This window comes from Eucyclogobius newberryi, unplaced genomic scaffold (genome assembly GCF_026437365.1).
Source record: "Eucyclogobius newberryi isolate DKJ021-1_F unplaced genomic scaffold, fEucNew1.0.hap1 SCAF_8, whole genome shotgun sequence".
In the NCBI taxonomy this organism is placed as follows: Eukaryota; Metazoa; Chordata; class Actinopteri; order Gobiiformes; family Gobiidae; genus Eucyclogobius; species Eucyclogobius newberryi.
In genome coordinates, this window is record NW_027316500.1 from 10631876 (window position 1) to 10651090 (window position 19215).

Below are 19215 nucleotides of genomic sequence, written 5' to 3' on the forward strand. Positions count from 1 at the left end.
TACTCCGGAGCGACTTATATGTGATAATATTTGTTATTTTCACACTCGCAACTTTATTTCATACTCCAGTGCAACTTATACATATTTTTTCTTCTCTATTATGCATTTTTTGGCTAGTGCGACTTATACTCCGGAAAATACGGTAGTAGCTACTTATTTCACCCACTACTACACTACTATAGCACAAATCTTGTAAAAAGAAGTATTAAGCCTCCAAATCATATTCTTTCACGTATAAGTTATAGAACTGTATGTCAATAGAGCAATTATCACAACGAATTGAAGAATTTTGCCACAAATTAAGAGATTTTTTTGCAAACCTAATTACATTTTACAAGCACATGTCAAGGATCACCTGCACATTTTTGCGATGGGGGTCGGACAACAGAAGGTGGAAGCTTTCAGCGGATATTCAATTATAATTTTTAACTGGTCGCAAATGGAAAAAGACACTGCTCTTGTGCTCTGTGTTATTCAATCCAAAGTATAAGCTGCTTACAAAGATCTCGCTAAAGAAAGCTCATTTGGGAGGGGGAGGCCAAAGGTCGTGCCAAAGTTCACCTCACAGATCTACTGGTCACTCTTTGTGCTGCGAGTTGACAAATTTGGACCACATGATGCGATTGTCTCCAGAGCCTTTGTGTAAATTAGATTCCTCCCATTTTTGTGTCTCCCTTTGCAAAAACAGCACCCCGAGTTCAGTCGTTCGAGAGCTGCCAGTTCTGTTTAAAATGGAAAGGCCACACTTAGCACTTCTCTGTCACTCCTCTCCTGCACCAGAGCCCCCGATCCTGCTCATTCAAATTAATTGTTTTCTCGTTAGCGTGATTGCATTAGTGGCATTCCTGGCAAAATTCCCCCTCTTCTCAGAACTGCCAAGAATCACATGGTGGGTTTTTTCTGTGAGGTGCAGAGCACTGTTTATCATTGCAGTCCACTAGTTTGTCATTTGGACTTGTCTCCTGCTTTAATCTTATAAAACAAGAGTTGGTCTACTGGATTTTTCTTTTTTGGGAATCATGCCCAAAACAGAGAAACCACTGTAACGATTCACCCTCTGCGGTTCACCTTAAAGCCTAAACTCCGGACAGTCTGAGATATTGATCGAATTAACCTCTCGTCTTTCCTCCTTAGCTCTGAATGGCCTCTAAAAGTTAAAGCGACGTACACTACTGCATCAATCTTGTCTTCTACTGGCTATAAAGAGAGACTGCTAAGATCAATGGTTCCAAATGTGTTAAGAGTCTCCAAACGTGATTCTCAAATGGATGTGCACTTTAGAATAATGCCTACCATAGTTCAACAACTCCAGAAAATGAAAAGTAAGAAATGGCTTCTCAATAAGGCTGCAACGATTAATCGCGATAATCAAGAGACATTTTAATAACACTTAAATCACTATACAGAATAAAAAAAAAGTGTGTATTGGTAAATATGTGCTATCTATCAGCCTTTCTCTGTCAGGAAATATGTCTGTATCTCTAAAAAATCTCAATGTGCAAAAAAAAACACATTGACTAGTAGACTATTCAAAAAAATAATCGCAGACTGGTCGACCACTAAAATAATTGTTATTTGCAGCCCTACGTCTCAGTTAGAGCTGGATGTAAATGACAAACAACAGCATGGAAATTTTAGTATCCATTATAATGTTTGTTCTTTTTTGTATTTTGAGTGTTTTGCTTCAGACGATTTGGTTGTGGTGGAGGAATGACCAGAAATAGAAATTTAAGTGTGCTCTTACTTTTCTTCTAAAATGTTCTTTATTTCTTAAGTTGTTTTTCTTGGTTTGTGCCAGTGTCAGGGTTTGTTTGGGCCCCAAAAGACTTTCAATACCAAAAGTGAAGAGCGCATATTTCCTGGAAGAATAGTAATTTAAAAGTATAAGCAAGGTATCTGTGTCACTCATCTCACGTTGGAGAAACCGCAGTGGGTCCTTGGCTGTCGTAGTTTTGACAGACAAGGTCAGATTCTGTGTTGCTAGGTTTTCCCACGCATTGATAATTGTCGAAGCAGTCAGCTGAGGCCACCAGTCATCCATGGAGCGAGACAAAGGCGAAGGATGGAAAGAATAGTGACTGTGGAGGAGTTGACAGGCTACAAGCACACATTTCACACATGACAAGAGTGCACAACACACTGTGTTGATTCATGTTTCTGTTCTAGAAAAAAACTCATGCAAATATTTAATCACAAAGGTCAAACTCTATGGGTCACAGCTTTTATGACGGGGGCTGGCACTTGATTAATGCAATATATTTTGTTATGGTTCCCAGTGATCAGTAGTGCATTTCATTATTGTTCAAGAAATAATGTGTCACTGCATATAATTAGAAGCAAAATGTATACATACATAGTCTTTTATTGTGAAACTATTTTTATATAAACTAAAGTATACAAGTGGTTCCCATTTATAGAGGAAATTTGGTGGCCCCCAATAGTTTTCAATTCTCCCCTGTAGTGTAAAAACAACCTGGACATACCAAATCACTCTTTATTGCTCATTGTATTGTTAAAAAGTTTTGTACACTTTAAAAAAGACTGCTTTAATATAAAATTCAAGTAATAGACAAAATTATTTGTACCCCATAGTCTGAACAGAATTGAGAAACACTGTATACTTCATGAATCCCTCGTGAGGGAAATTCATTCTCTGCATTTGACCCATCCTTCACCCAGTGCTGCTTGGGTTAAACCTGTCAGGAGTGTGAGCAGCTGCCGGACAGCTATCGTGTATGCACATCTCCAGATCATGAGGTTGGCTTGTTCAGGACCTTTGCTTGAAGATTTTACCTATTGCCTGGAGAATACATGTAAACTCTGCACAGAAAGACCTGGACTCGCCCAAGACTTGAACCTGGAACATTCTTATGAGGCGAGCGTGCCAGTCTCCACTTTTTACCACAAACTATTGTAAATCTTACATTTTAAAGAAAACAAAAACATTTGTATAGGTATCAACAATCAATCATTAAAATACTCATAATCATATTTCAACCTTTTCATGATTCAGTTTTGTAATTTAAAAAGTCAATCATTAGCAAACGTCTTTTTTCTTTTGAAAAACCCGGTCGTGGACTGGCACTTAAACTGCAGACATTATTCTTTTAGTAGTTTATAATTATTAAAATGGACAACTCATGTGCAGAGATTCAGTAGCAGCTTGTACAAAGCTGCAGGGAGAATACACAAAGGCCGACAATACCCATGTCAGTCATGTGGTGGCGCCATTCCCTCTAGCTGACACAAAGTAAGGAGCCCTGTTGACTTCCTCACTTGCACAAAAATTCCACAAATAAAACATTGGACCATCTGTCACTCTATATTTTATTCCCATCATTGACTGAACCTGAAACAGTAACTCAATTTGAAATGACGGACAGAAAATCAATTTAGTTTTCGATTGGGACTTGTTTTATTCGTAACAAGGAGCAGCCTGGGCCTTCCCCTACACACCCTGCTAATTCATTTGTGCACGTCATCTTGAGAGAAAAGCTTCAGAAACATCCTTCATGTCTGGGTTGTAAGAGTTTAGTCATCCTGTCTGCTCTGCTTCAGCCCATGGGACGAGCTTGGCCCAAAACAAAGCTTTTGGTGTGCAATGTTTTCCCTGTTACCGAATGCCTTCTTAATATTAACTACTATGCCTTTCCCCTGCAATATCACATTGAATTGTTTTTTATTTCTTAGTTTAATGTAGTTTTCTCTGTGTAATTTTGTGGGTGGTCCCGGTCCAGCTTCCTTGTCTGGGGAGCAGTTGAGTTCACACGAGATTCATTTTGCTCTGTGCAGTGGGCAGCGTTTTGCATGTGTAAACCATAATCAAGCAAGCTGCAAAGATGTAACGGCGACCTAACCAGCGCCGGCGTTTCAGCTCCTCATGTCCCTCGTAGCTTATTGTCACTGACACGATGACATAGCGCTCAAGGAATTCACTCTCAGTTCCAAGTTTGTAAAGCAGTCTTAAATTGTAGAGCAGAGGCACTAAGTAAAGTAAGAGTGGATTAGAAGAGGAGGTTTCTTTGTGTCTATTACTTCTCTGGTATAATACAGTCATCCTTATTTACAGTTTACAGGTTAGAACTACTATTTGTATTTGGTGCGGCGCTCGCCTGGGCTGTGGCGTATGGTAAAGCCAAACTAAATTATTATTTTAAAATTGTAATATCCAATTTACATGATTTGCTGTAGGGCTGTAGCAAGCAACCTCGCAAAACATTTAGATATCTCTTTCATCTGATTGAACTATGCATACAGAGGTACTAGTCTTCATGTATAAAAAGGCGATTTAAACTCATGAATGATTCACTCCCACATCTCTGATAACTCCCTCTCTGCTCTCTGCTGTGGTCCATAGCTTTATAATTTTATAATCCACAAAATGAATTGGTCAACTAAGAAAAATGTTGGTCGGCTATGGCTGAAATAGGTTAATTGATTAATCAACTATCGTTAATCAATTACTGAAATAAATAAATATATATATATATATATATATATATATATATATATATATATATATAGTTATAAATAAGTGATTTATTTATCAAATAATCCTTATTTGGACCATGCACCGACTCAGCCAGAGCAGGAATTACATCAAAAAGATTAAACAAAACAAAACTTTGTTAGAATAGTTTTAATATTTAAAAAACAAATTAATGAATTTTAAAAATAGATGTTAGATTAATGTGTTGGCTCAATAACCATTATTTGCAGCCCTAGTAGACTACGACTCCATCCCAGTTTAGGAAGTATACGTACTTGCTGGTTGCAACTGGAATGGGATTTTTCCTTTTTAAACCCTGTTGAAACACGGGACTGGGACTCTCAAATTAAAACAATAGTGCCACTTTAATATTCTTCTTTAGTGACGTGTGTTGCTTTTGAAATGTACCAGATAACTTGGATTAGAGTAGAGTTTTGGAGTAGAGTGGATTAGAATTGTTGTCTGAGTGCATCCACTAGTTCAGTATCATGTAATCCTTATTTATAGCGTTTATCTTTGAAGTTTTCTGTGCAGTGACCTGGGGCAAGCGCTTTATTGTGAGACTTAGAAAAAGGATATGTTTTTATGAGGAGAGAGGAGACATGGGGGTTAAACGGGCTGTATTTTGGGGGAAAGATTGGTCCTGAGATGGCGAGAGAGAAAATGCAGTTGTGCGAGTGGCGGGAATATAATGGGTGATGTCTGATTTGATTATATTCTCATTTTATCTTTGATTCATATGTAGTTTTCATACAGACTTACAGGTTCCATAGTTTAGATTTCAGAAAATCTATCTTGATTTACTCTTATTTTATTTTCAGTTTATATCTCATTTACATTTACACTTGGATAATATTTTTAATAGCTTTTGGAGAAAAATGGAGAAAAATGTTAAAGCTGAAGTATTTAAATATGTCTAACTAGTTCCTCTCACAAACCCTTTGAACCCGTTAAAACGTATGTGTATTTTCATGTGCGGACTTCACTTTACAACAGCTTTTTTGATGACAAATTGAAACAGAGGCTGACCGCCAAAGCTCAGTCAGTCCGAGCGCTGCTTCCGACTTCCGGGTTTGCGAGAGAGACAATACTTCGTAGATGCAGACAGCGCACAGTAGTTTGTGACTAAGTGTTGCTTTTGAATTATATTCTAGAGGGTAAAACACAAAATTCCCTCAATACCAAGTCAGATACCCTAGCTTCACCTGTTGAACTTGTACAATACTTTTCTGCATTTCTGAATTTACTACTACTACTACTACTGAAAAATATCCCCTCTATTTAGTTCTGTTGCGAAAATGATTGTCAATGGATTTTGTTTTGACTGAATAGAATTTTGCCGTCCTTAAATTTAAACGCTTTTAAAAATATTTTCCACCGTTTATAAAGCTAAAACCATAATTACATATCACGAGCCCAGCATTGAAAACCTTATTCATCTTCTCTGCATGCAACAGGTCCCAAAGAGTTGGGGAGTGGTGGCTGTGTGAGATTCTTGCCCGGGGTGATGTTTGAGCACACAGGGGGTCGTTTTGGTTTGTCCCGCTGTCAATCACCCCATGCTCTGATTTCCTTTGTTGTCTGCGAGCTCAATGGCCCTCAGCAACCTGCGGCTGTCCTGTGTCTTTGTGTTACAGTGTGGGAACTTTGCCGTGCTGGTGGATCTCCACGTCCTGCCCAAGGGCGACCGGCCGGCGGACCCCAGCTGGTTTACGGCGGACCAGGTCGAGGTAAAACCATGGAGAGGAAGGCCGGGTGTGAATAAGTGTGACTGAATGTATGGCCTCTGTTTCTGTGGGGGACTTTTCAATGCAGAGCTGCAGCGTGGAATCCAAAATGACTTTGAGCCTCCTGCCTTTTCTTCCTTTAGCCTTTTATTGTTAAAGAAAAAAAAACTCTGACCACTTAGCACTCATTGGGTTCGTTTAACGGCCTTCTGAAGACCTCTAAGTTTACTTGTGTGAATATATTTAGAAAAATAACCCTCATTTCTCACCCTTTTATCAATTTCTTCAGGAAGTGACAGCGTTGGTCCGTGATGCCGTTGACCAAAGAGTGAAGCAGTACACTGAGTCCATCCACAACAGAGGACTTCCCAAGCACAAGAGAGAGCTGACGCCAGCATCCGCCTTTTATGTCACAGGTATCAACAATAAACCAGTTATTTTAGAACATATTCAAACAAAGTGATTAAATACCCTGTTTGTTTTGCACTGTCAAAACTAATTTGACGGTGTTTTGATTTAGTTTCACATTCCTAAGAGATCAAGTCATTGGTCTTCCCTTTCTTTGACGTGGGTGTGTCTGTCAGCAACTTCCAAATAACGCAATGGCTGAGAAAATCATTATATTCGCATGGGCAGATGGAGCACAATGCATGTGCAGTAATTGGGCTGTAGGGTTCTGTATGTAATAGAGGAATGCAATTGCAAAACGTGTCTTAAAAGTATTCAACGGCTACCTGTTTGAGCTGAGAGTGGGTGGAAGAACAACAGAACTAGTTGGGACACGGTGGCTCTACACCCAGGGTGTGACCCGTGGAGCAGGAGCTGATACCAGTCTTTATATTATATTGAATTGCACTGTTTAACTTGGCACGTCCAGGTCATACCTTTAGATGCATGTCCTAAAAAATGGCTCATGTTTGAGGCGCTGTGTTTCATGTAAGAGGGACACACCTGTATTTGTATATAATTGCAGTTAACTGGAAGACATCAAAAACTATGCTGACTCAGCCTTCTATACATCGTAAGCAACATCTATAAAACACTGCAGCGTGAAGAAGGACATTAAATCTTCTCTCTGTGTTCGATGTCTGTGCATCCCCTCCTCCGCCCGCGCCATTCCTCCAGCTGTGAACTCGAGGCAGACAGGTTTGTCACAGGTAGCAGTTTAGGGCAGTTAAATTGGGCTCACTCAGCGGGACGGGGACGACTGTGAGAGTGGGATTACAGGGCAGTTGGCCTCATAAAGTTTCTCCTGTGGCTGCAGCGGTGTCTCTCACGCTAAAGCTGCATCTATAGTTGTCCTGCCTCCTGCTCCAGAATGTGCACATGAAAGCACACGTGTGAGACCTTGTTTTCACACATAAACGTGCCTGTTTATGGCCTCCCCAGCTCTTTGTCTTGCGTCTATAAAGAGCCATGCCGGCAGCAGTACATGCATGTGCTCCTCCATAGACCTGAACAGTGAGAATCAGAAGGAGCGACGGCGTTGGCGAGATATATCCTCCCCCTGGGCTAGGTGTGAACAGGCCCACAGTGTTGGGTTACTGAAAAGCCTGACTCATATTCCCCATGATAGACTGAGGAGAGACAGACAAGTCTAATGATGGAGATCACAGACTGCGCCTACACACACACACACACACACACACACACATACATACACACACCCACCCACCACACACGCACGCACACACACACGCACGCACACGCACACGCACACACACCCTGCTGTGTGAACACTATCAGCGTTTCACTCAAATATGCATGTTAAAATGATTAAGCTCCCTGCAGCTTTGCCAGAGTGAACGTAAGCACTGGAACATGACTCCATACCATAACCGACAACTTTCCCTTTACTGGACATCAAAAAAACTGTAGCACCTCAGCAAGCCTACCCAGTTCGTGTGCTGCGTCCTATTAAAGGGCTTAAGTAAGTGTAATGACATTTTTGGTCGTTTCCTTGTCCCGTGTGCGGGAGAGAGCACAGTGTTGGAGGTGGAAACTGCGGCTGTGAGAAGTGAGCCATAAAAAGGGGAGGGTCGTGTGTAGGCTTAAAGGAGGAAAACCCAGCAAACCTCAAGGCAGGTTTTAAGCGCTGGGGTCGTCTGTTTTGCCAGCAGGTCAAACGCTAACCTGCTAATCCTCTGAGGTCTCATTGTGTGTCCTATGAGGAAATAAAAGCAGTTTTGGCCTCTGTTTGTTTGCATCTCTATAACTTTGTATAGTTTGAGAGCTGATGGAAATCAAATACTAAGTTCTAAAACTAGTATTGAAACTAGATAAAAAAAAACTTTTTTAGCAAGTGTCAATAGTAAAAGAAAATAACATAAATTGGACAAAATAGGGCTGCTGCGGCTGGGTGAGGGTTAGGGTTAGACTTTAAACACATTAAAAAAATGTTTTATAACAAAGACAGTGGCATTATTAAATAAAAATGTCAAACAAGAATAAATATTGTCTTATTTTCATTAGTATTTCATCCGTAATAAACATCAGTAGTCTTTAGTCAAGTTTTATTCGGTTGTGTTTTTAAAATTCACTACTAAAATAAATTGTTCGTCGCAACCCAAGGTCAAACATTTACCTTTCCTCAACAGTTTAGGTCTTGAGCTTCATCAGATCTAATACAAGACCACATGTAAGTTAAAGAAAGTACTAATTATGTTGTGTCCCAGTTTGTGCTGGCTCTGCAACTAAAATTGCAACTACAAAGATGAAGGTCGGTCTAATAAGTTTCATTCCAAGTGTGTGGTACAATGTCTTGGACAGTGTTATTCTCCTGATGTCCAGCCAAGAATAGCCAGATGCAGCATGCATGTGTGTGCTGGTATATATGAGGGGGTCCTGTGTTGAGTTGGTGCCAGTGTGAAATCACAGAGCTTCCGCCAACAGACTGCAGTGAGAGCGGCATAACGGTCTCAGCTGTTGGCACTTCAAATGAGCCATCAACAGCTTTTAACATTCCAAGGCCTAGAGGTGCAAGCGTTTGTGCACAACCTCAATCAATCTCTGTAACGTATTGTGTTTGCGTGTGCTGCTATTATGTCACTAAGGAGTAGAGCTAGGCAGAATGAATTGAAACCGCAATGTGAATAGATGCACTTAACTAAATACAAAGGCTGCAATTATTTCGGAACAGAAAGTCCTGTGTCCTGTGTTAAACTTAATTTAAGGTCTTTTTTAAATCGAAGAAACCTAACTTTTGTTGATCTCTATGAACATATTCTGAAGTGAATGATATGGTTGTATACGTTCATTATGCTGTCTTTTCTCAAAACATTTCTGACTGATCGCAAGTAGATCATTTTCCAAAATTGTGCAGCCTCACTGACGAGCTGGTCCCATGTCCTAAGGTTAGGGTTAGATTATAGGTGGGCAACATGACAATTGACATAACCCGCCTTCAAGTCACAACAGTAAATACATCAGACCACAAATTAAAGTTAAATAAACTAAGCAGTTTCATGGACAATCTCGCTAAGTCAGGGGTGGATGTGCAGGTTTGAACAATATGTGTGTACGTGTAGTGTTATATGATGAGTGGTAGATTAAGTATTTACAGGTGACAGGCCAGGATCAGGATGAGCGAGCACGAGTGAGTCACATGCACAAGTTTTTAAAAGCACGGGAGGTCACAAGACCACATCCAGATCCACTCGCAAAACAACAATAATATCACACGGCGATAACATGGGGCCGTGACATGGTATAAAAATGTGATCTGACCCAGTGATGATCTGATTCTTCCAATTTGGAGAGATTATCATATGTTCCTGTGATGTATTTTGGGCAAGGTTAAGCCCTGCAATAGCGATACAGTTTTTTTAGTGATTCATATATTTTCTGTTCAATGCAACTATCCCTACTCATTCATCTTATTTGTCATGCTCGGTGTGACAATATAACCACTATCATTGAATTGAAATAAAATTATTTGGCTTTTTTTCCCCCCAAATATCAGCTGCAGACAGACAAATGTTCAAATTGTGGCTGTCTCTCGCTGTGTTTTTCTGAGGCTACTTAATCATTAGCTCACAGTGATGTGATTTATTTATGTTTTTCAAGGGATGAACAGAAGGATCCTTTCCCACCCAACATCTTGGCTCTGGACAGGCAGAGTGGACACAGGGAAGTATAGGGAGAGGCTGCTGCATTCTCCCTGGTAGACCGTGTCCAACCCACCCACATTTCTCTGTGTAATTACAGATGGAGAATAAGTGGATAATGGGGTCCTAGTGTTTACAGAACACATTTTTGTAATTTATGTTTGATATTGGATTAGACTCGTGGTTTCAAAACAGTTCTTCTCTATCTCCCTGAAGGTACTACTACTCTCTTTCCTTTGCAATAGACATTTTCTAACATATCAGAGTTTCTTTTAGTTGTTCTGGTCTAGTTTTACTCTCTGGAGGGATATTGATTCTTTAACCTGTTACAGCATGTATTGATGTGAAAAGCGTAGAGTGTAAGCTGAGATGACCCATTTTACACGGATTTAGACAAAATGGCGTTTCAAACTGCCAAAGTATATTACCAGATGTCTCTACTGTTAATATTGATTCAGTTGGATTGATCTGTTAGTATGCGGCCGAGGTTGAGTATATTCTCTGGTGCATCACCCTACAAGCAGGAAAGCAGGTACCTGCGGCTGTGTGGTGGTACTGTATGGTACCTTGAGGCTGATCCTCGGGCACAGCTCTCCTTATCCAGGTGCCAGGACTTAGGGAGGGAGCACCTGCCAGCCTGTTCCCCCATGGCCACGGCAGGCTGGAGAGGCATTTTCCCAGGCTCCCCAGATGAATGGTCACTAATAGCCGTGGGAGAGGGCTTTGCAAGTGCTGCACAGTGTACCACTGACTCCTCTTGGCAGCTCCATGTAGGGGCTTAAGGCAGCCTGACCACGGCCATCGCAGAAAACACAAGTGTTGCTGGATAGCTTTACTGTTAGAAAATGTGTTTATGAATGACCATCTCCCACTGCACATAATGCAAAGGATGAGTCAGAGGTCACAGATTTGGCCTGGATTTCAGCTGCCTTCAAGTCCCGGCCCCTCTCAAGGGTTTGAGCAACAGTTGAATTGTGTTCATTATTGGAAAACACCTTTACTTTTGCCAAATATACATTTGGGACATTAGGTTTCACCTTACCTTGTTCTCCAACCAAAGCTATTGCTATTTATAAAGGTGGCTGTTATTTAAGGGATGCTCTGTAAATAGATAGGCATGCTTGTGGCACAGTTACCTGCTCAGTGTTAACGGGCGTGAGGCAGGCCAGGATTAAGGCGAGAGGGAAACGGAGACCTGTGACAGGAACAAAGGAATTCCATGGCCTGGGCTGGAAATGTATCCCGATCAGTGAGGCGGCTGCAGTGCTTTCCTCCCTGCTCCAGCCCCTGCTGGGCACCCCCTTTCTGCTCTTCTGTGGGGCTGCTGTGGCTCTTTAAATCCAGTCTTTAAGCCTGGGCCTTACCCTGCAGCAGAGCACAGGACAGTCTGACTCCAGGCTAACTCCTCATATCTGTGTCTGTGATACGACAAATGCAACATCCACTTTCTCTCACCCATCACACACACGCATAACTCTCTTTGAGTCCTCTCACTTGTCCACAGGGTCAGCTGCACTAGGACATACCCGCACCCCGGCCATAGCTGTTAGACCACACTGTTTCCCATATAATTAGGGCCTGAGCCTCAGCTGGAGCACGGACTGTTCATGTGACTCTTAGACTTCACCACAAGCTGCTCAGAGACACCACTTGCTCTTGAACTCATGCAAACGTTCACTAGAGTGCCTTGTTTTAGGAAATCCAGTGAAGTCATTTCACTGTGCCCTTCTACTGCCCTGCCTTATGTGGGTTGACCTCATGTATCTAATAGCCATGGTTCGGTTTCATCATGCAATCTTTTTTCTTTTAAATAATAAAACATTCAGCAATCACTTTCATTGTAATACTGTAGCTTCTGTCATCAGCTTTAAATGATCTTCTCCATATGTTTAACAGTTGTAGCTCACCAATAAAATGAATTCTTATGCAGCCTAGACCCCGCCATCCCAATCCCACAAACATTAATTTAGATTTATGCAGAATATGCTGTTAACGTCAGTGTCCGTCTGAACCGCCTTTAATTAAAAACATGGCAGTTTTTAAACCGTGCTTTGTGTGGTCTTTTCTGCTGATTAGCCCACAGTGGTGATTGAATGCGACATTGCAAATTTTGACTGCGCTTTTGTCATCTGATTTGTGCTCTGAGAAACTGTTTTTCCCCTTGGTAATTCTCCTGTGCTCCCAAACAGCTCCCCACCACTGCTCCAGAGTCACATGCTGCATTATGGGTTGGCCTGCGCTACCATGCTGCGGCATATTTTGTAACTGCGATGGAGGGGTCACCCAAATGTTAAATTGAACACTCATGTGCAAATATTGTTTCAGGTGGACGTTGCGCGGGGATGATAAGGCACAGTGCCGTAGTTACAGTTACACCGCACAGAGCGATGCGAAGCCCCCGCTTGCATTATGGGTAACTTCCTCCATCCCCTCCACCCTTTCTCTCCTCCCCATCTCGCACTCTGCGCCCTCCTCTTTCTCTTACCCTCCCCTCTCTCCTTCTTCCTCTCTCCCCCCTGTTCTTGTCCTCATTCCCCTCCTTTCTAGTATCCTCCCTTTTCTCTCCTTTCCTGTTGTACGCTCTCTCCCTCACTCTCGCTCCCTGTCTCCTTCCTTACCCCTCGCTCACTCATTCGCTTCCTCTCTCTCCCTTTCCGTTTTCTCACTCTACTTTCTCTTGCTCCATCTCTCCCGCTCTCCTCATACCCATATCTCCCCCTTTCTCTTCCCTTTTGCCCTCTGTGCCCTCTTTTCATTAGACTTCATCTCTATCTCCTTCTTCTCTCTCTTTCTGCCCTCTTTAGGCCAACCTCCCCTTATTTCACTCTGCACAGTCCTCTCGCTCTTACTCTCCCTTGCTATATTCCTTTCTTCCTCTTCCCTCTTCCTCTCTTTCCTGTTTCCACCCGCATCCCAGTACAGAGGGAGGGGGTCCACTTCAAAGCCTGAGGATGTCAAAAGAGCAGTATTCTTCAGGCATTGGTCTCTGTCGGTCCTGCTGGTTCTACTCCTGTGCGTGAAGCAGTTTGCGTGGGAATGGAACTCTCTTGACATATGGTCACTACTTTTACAAGCGTTTAAAAGCAGAAATTGGGTTATAGCAGACTGCAATAACCTGGTTACAATAAAAGTTCTGTAATTAGTTTTTCCCATTTATCGTGCCATATGTTTTATGCAGCGCTGGCATCATTCTTAACTTAAGCCTTTCAATCTATCCTTTCCTGACAAATCTCATGGTTGTATTGGATTTTTCATTTCATTTTATCTTAAATTAGGGCTTTTTTCCCCTTTACCTCAGCTGATGTTATTGCTATCATATTACTATCACTTTTACTAAATCCATCAATGCCACTAAAGCAATTTCTATGTCTATTAATATTACTACCAAGGTTGAAACTTTATTCGATACCCTATACTATTCATTTTACTTACTTTTGTATCAATTTGTTGGCATGCCATTGAAGCACTTATATGTCAGTTATCGGACCAAACTGACCAATGTGACCAGTATTAAAATAGACTATTTGTTTATTTTGGATAGACCCTTGAGATGTATAATCTCTTTTTCAAGAGTGTCGTGGAAAGTTGAATAATTCAAAGCGCAATACATCTCACAGACCTCATCTGCATTTTCAAACCTGTTAATATCTTTTATTGGCATCAGTCATTAAAATACCATTTCCGTTATAATAAGAATTTACCTGACATGGGACTACTAAAATCACTTCCAAATCTCAAAGTTTATGTTTGATTTTTAACACATTTAGTTTTCTACAAGGGCTGAGTTTTACTGCCACTTTTAAACCATCTCATTAATAATTCTTCCATCCCGAGACGTAGCTACAGTAGTGCAACATTCCCGGGGGCTTCGGTCTTACTCCTGCACATCTGCTCTTGTAAAAACGTTCCTGTAAGACACTAGATTTGACCATACTGTGCTGGAGAGTAGGCGTGAGTGATGACATATACTCTGGGAGATTGCATAGTTTAAAAACCGGCAATCAACACCACAACATTCTGGAATTTCAGAGATGGAATGCTCATGGAGTCCGGAATGACTCATAGAACTCAGCCGCAGATAGCGTAGGACAGAAAACGTGTGTTATGTTTTCTATGGACTCTTTAATGATGTCCTTTCAGGATGTGACTGAAGTTAATCAAGTCCTTTCCAGCGGGATTCACCTTTGACCCCAGCTCCACTTTTGTCTGTTCCATTTTACAGTCCCGGACCGCTCTGGATGCCTTTGAGTTTGTTGACTTTTCTTTCCTCTCATTGTTTTCCCAGGAAGTGGTGAAAGCTGCAGGGATATGTGTGTGTCTGCTAGATCTGGGCGTACAGTGCCATAGCCTTGGCAGTAAGCCTTTTTCTGCAGTTGTTCTGTGGAGGATTATAAGATGGCAGAAGTCCTTCCACACAAGCGGTTACAATGTTATCTGCAACATTTTTCAAAACATGGCGTGCAGACTTGTTTACTGTACGATTTGAATTGTCATAATATTGCCACGCATTGAGTTTCAAAACAATTAAGCAACATCTCCTCTGCACTGCAGTTCCTTTTAAGGTTCTTCACCAGTGGTTCTCAAACAATATTGATGATAATACCATAGAAACGATAGGGGATGACTTTTAGACTGAATCATTTTATTTTTATTATCAAGGCTATGTTTTATGTTGACTCATTATCTCTGTGATTTAACTTGTAAAATGATTGTCGTGGATCCAGTTTCAAAACAATTATGCAAGAGTATCTCTTGAGGGAAGTATGACCGATCTCTTTGAGCTCCTTTATCACTGTCTCTCAAACTGGTTTGCAAGCTCTTTGTTGTGGTGCCCATGGGTTGTCCATGTTTTGGACTTCTTTTTACTATTAAAAAGGGCACGTTAACTTTAGGGATATTTTTCTCTCCTGTTTATTCTTGATTTAGTATTGAGTTGTCAAGATTTGGATGTAAAAAACGATTTTATTGAAAACCTTTTGCATGAGTACACTTGTGTGTCTCCTCCTCTGTTATGCTTTTGTTTGGGCTTAGACCCAAATGCGTGAATAACAAATATTAATATTGGTTTAAGAACATTCTTATTAAAATCTGTTTTAGTGAGTTAAGAACAAAGCAGCGCTTGCTGTGACAACCGCTGCTCTATATTACTCTTTATAATGGGGTATTGCACCACTGTGGTCTGAAGTTGCCACAGAAAAGCGGCCGCTCAGTCCCAGAGGAGGCACCAGCAGACTGTTTGTGAGACAGAAACATGAATTTAAGCTTAGCACGAGAGAAACCAGGCACAAAGCCAAGAGCTACTTGCCGCTGTGCAGGACGTTATAAAGTCAGAGCAACAGCTGATGTCTCAGGCCACGCTGTTCGCACCGGTTCCCAACTCTGAGTCCAGACGTCCCCTGTCAAACTTGTCCTGGGAATTGGCAAGCTGCAAGCCACCAGGGAGAGAGCAGTGAGAAGGGTTGTCGAGCGAGGCCTGAGGATAAAGTCTATCAAAGCTTTGGAAAACATAAAAAGCCATGAAAGTTGCAATGAAAGATGGTTGCTTCCTGGTCTGTTTTTGCGCCCAGAAAAGGCAAAGAAAACAATGATACGCATGAACATTCCTCTGTGCAAAGCCATCAGGAATTGGCATGGGATGACCAATGGACAGGGCTATTTCCAGACTATATTTGCAGAGAAGGAATGATGTTTTATTGCCTTGAACACAATCTTCTATATGTTGACCAAGTACCTGTTTGATAGTGAAAGGAAAAAAGTATATTTAATGTAACATTTACTATTACTGCTCTCTTAAATAACTACTCCATTTAGTACATTCATTACCAATGTACTTGTGAGTTTATATTTTATTGCTACTAAAGCTGCAACGATTAATTGACTAATCCTAACTAGTCAACTATAAAAATAATCATAGTTGTATTTTGATGCTTGTAATCGTTATCTGGACTACAGACTCTAAAATACATACAAAAATACCTTCTTTAACAAAGACGGTGGCATTACTGGTATTAAATCAAAATTACAACAACAATCTCTAGATAGGGTTAGAAACAACAATTTATTTTAAATCCATAATACACTTATCATAAATATTCTCTTACAAGAAAACAGTCACCTTGAGTTAACCTTTATTTGGTTGATGATTTATATAAAAAGCATGTAATGTACATTAGAAATAATAGATTAACTAGCCAATTTCTAAAAATTATGGGAGTGTCTACAGAGCCGCGGCGCGCGGCCGAAACTGCATGGGTTTTTGTGCCGCGGCTCCTGAAACTGCTGGGCTATTTGACCGCGCCGAGTTAAGGTTAGGGTTAAGGTTAGGGTTAAGGTTAGGGTTAAGGTTAGGGTTAAGGTTAGGGTTAGCCATGAGGCTATATGGCCATGCCGCGGCTCCTGAAACTGCTAGCTTATTTGACCGCGCCGCGGCTATGCAGCCAGGGCCAAAAATGATCGTGACAGCCCTAATTGCTACCACTACTATCTTGAAATATAGTATTAAGATTAAATTAAAAGGTTAATATGTAAAATTTAACAAGAAAAGCTATCTAATTCCTATCAGTGTGTTTTTGTAACTTATTTTATTAGAGAGAAAAGCTTTGCGAGTTGTTCAGCTAAAGCACTTCAGCTCATGAGCCTTGGTTTGATTGTTTTCTTCTAAATCCGCTGTAGACTTGAAACCAAACAAAGCCTCAAATTAAATTGACAAACTGGCTAATTAGTAGATTGTTTGCACTTAGTCCTGGTGCAGCTGGCTGGTGATCTGAAGTGCACAGGCAAACAAGCATGCCATTTTAAGAGAGAACTGTTTAGAGTGGCTGCTCCAGTGGCTGTGCCAGTTGTATGGCCTCAATCCAAAGGTGCATGTGTTTACTTGTGGAACATTGCATTTAAACCAACAAAACCCCAAAGCAGCAGATATACATATGTTCTATACCTGGTGGAACACTACTGTGGCCACTAATAAGTGTCTGCTGATGTCAATGGCTTCGACCAAAAAGGCCCTTTGCACACAGCACTAATAAACCAGCGCCTGGATGTCGTGCTCAAATATGGCAAGGCAGTAGACAGAATCATTCACTGCAAAACTGAAGGTATTTAAAGATAAGATAAGATGGGATATATGTATTTATATATTTATTTGTCCCACAATGGGGAAATTCCAGTATTGCAACACAGATTAGGCACAAAAAACAGATAATTTATAAAAACACTCTTGTAGAAAACCTCTTATACTCTTGATAAAAATAATACTAGCACTCTTATTTACAGCTGTTTTATGTTATATTGTATATGTTAATCTATTTCCAATAAAGTTTTACCATCATTGTTGTTGCTTGATTTTGGGAAGACACAAACTTCAATTTTGCAGCAGATGGAACAATTATTTTTGACTTGGTCTGGAAAGTGATGCTAGGCATCTCTAATAGTCACTCATCGTCTTGTTTTTTAAAAAAGAGATCCACAGCCAATCCTAAAAAAAGCATGTGGTTTTGAGCAAAGTTATGACTTTTTGGGAAGACATTTTACAATTTTTGGTCTGACAAATATTTCAAGTATGTTTTGTCAATGTTCCAGAAATGATGACCTCTGACATAATTTTTTTTTGTACTTTAGTACTTTAGTACTATCTGTACTAGAAAACGAATACATTGACCATTGGACTTCACTGTAAACTCTGGCAGTTTGTGGCCCACTGTCTCAGTAATTGCATGTCATTATGTGAAGAAGTCAAGCCGACTTCTTTTGAAGACAATAATTAGATGCTTTAAAAGTGGAGTCTCGCTGACATTGGCTAAACTGCGGGGAAGTGTTCACACAGGCCTTTTTACTGGTGTGTGGCCCTGTATTTCAGTCATAATCCATTCAAAGAAGCATATTTGTTGTGTTAAGTCAAGCTTCAGAGGCAGACCTGTCCCGACTGTTTTATGGGCCTGGGACAGTTCATATCAGCTGATGCTGGGCCTTGGGAGGAAACCCTGTCACCTTAATGTCAGACTTTTACGATGGAAGCAGCCTAGTTTTAAGTAAATGACATCTCAGGCACATAGTGAGGAAGCCTGACAGGATTTTTTTCTTTAAAGTGTTTTACAAACATGGGTTGCCCTAAATGACAATGATTTAGAAAATATATTTTGAATATTGTAATATCATGATAATTTATGAATTAGTGATAAGGTGATGAAATTACAGGTCTCTTACTGAACTGTTTAAGAATAAAGTTGTTAGCGTTTAAAGAAACTTCTACTATTATTTTGTGTTGACAGAATTGTCTGTGTAATCCCTTCTTTGTTTAGGAGTGCTCTACAGTAGAAAAGGATTCAAGTGACAGTTTTTTAAATTGAGACGTTTCGACTGCCACCTTGAAGTCATTTTCTTTCTACATTCTTCTCTTAACAATGTAGTATCTAAATCGGTATAGATGATTGAGTCTTTTCCTTAGTTTGACATTTTTGTATTGTAACAACACTTCTTTGCCAGAACCTATGACAAAAACCAGTTGGATGAACCTCAGACCTCTCTGTAATTACTGTTCTCATACTTTTATTTTTATAACACAGAGAAAACAAAACCAACAAGACCAGAGAGAAAAAAGACAAAATCAAAAAGAAATGGTATTGTCCAAAAACAACAAAAAGGGTACAGTATGTCAACTTAAGTAACGATCCAATTTGTCTCAGTGTCTTGCAAATTTGTACATTTTCAAGAAAAGTAGATTTTTCCATTTTGTAAATATCCAAACTTATTTCATTCCACACACCGTTAATGCAACGGGAAGATTGCATTTGTTGATAATGCATTTATTGTATACAGTATTTTGTGCAGACAAAAGTAGATTATATTGCCATCGTTTTGGAGAATATGCAAATTAGAATATCAAGCATATAATAAA

General features: G+C 40.4%; 1 protein-coding gene across 1 annotated transcript in view; it reads left to right on the forward strand.

The window, feature by feature from the left end:
• Positions 1-19215, forward strand: part of slx4ip (SLX4 interacting protein) — a 52053-nt gene that overhangs the window by 9370 nt on the left and 23468 nt on the right. The window contains exons 2-3 of the mRNA XM_072436909.1: positions 6127-6219; positions 6506-6632. Of these exons, the coding sequence (XP_072293010.1) occupies positions 6127-6219; positions 6506-6632 (220 nt within the window). The remainder of the gene's footprint in view (positions 1-6126; positions 6220-6505; positions 6633-19215) is intronic.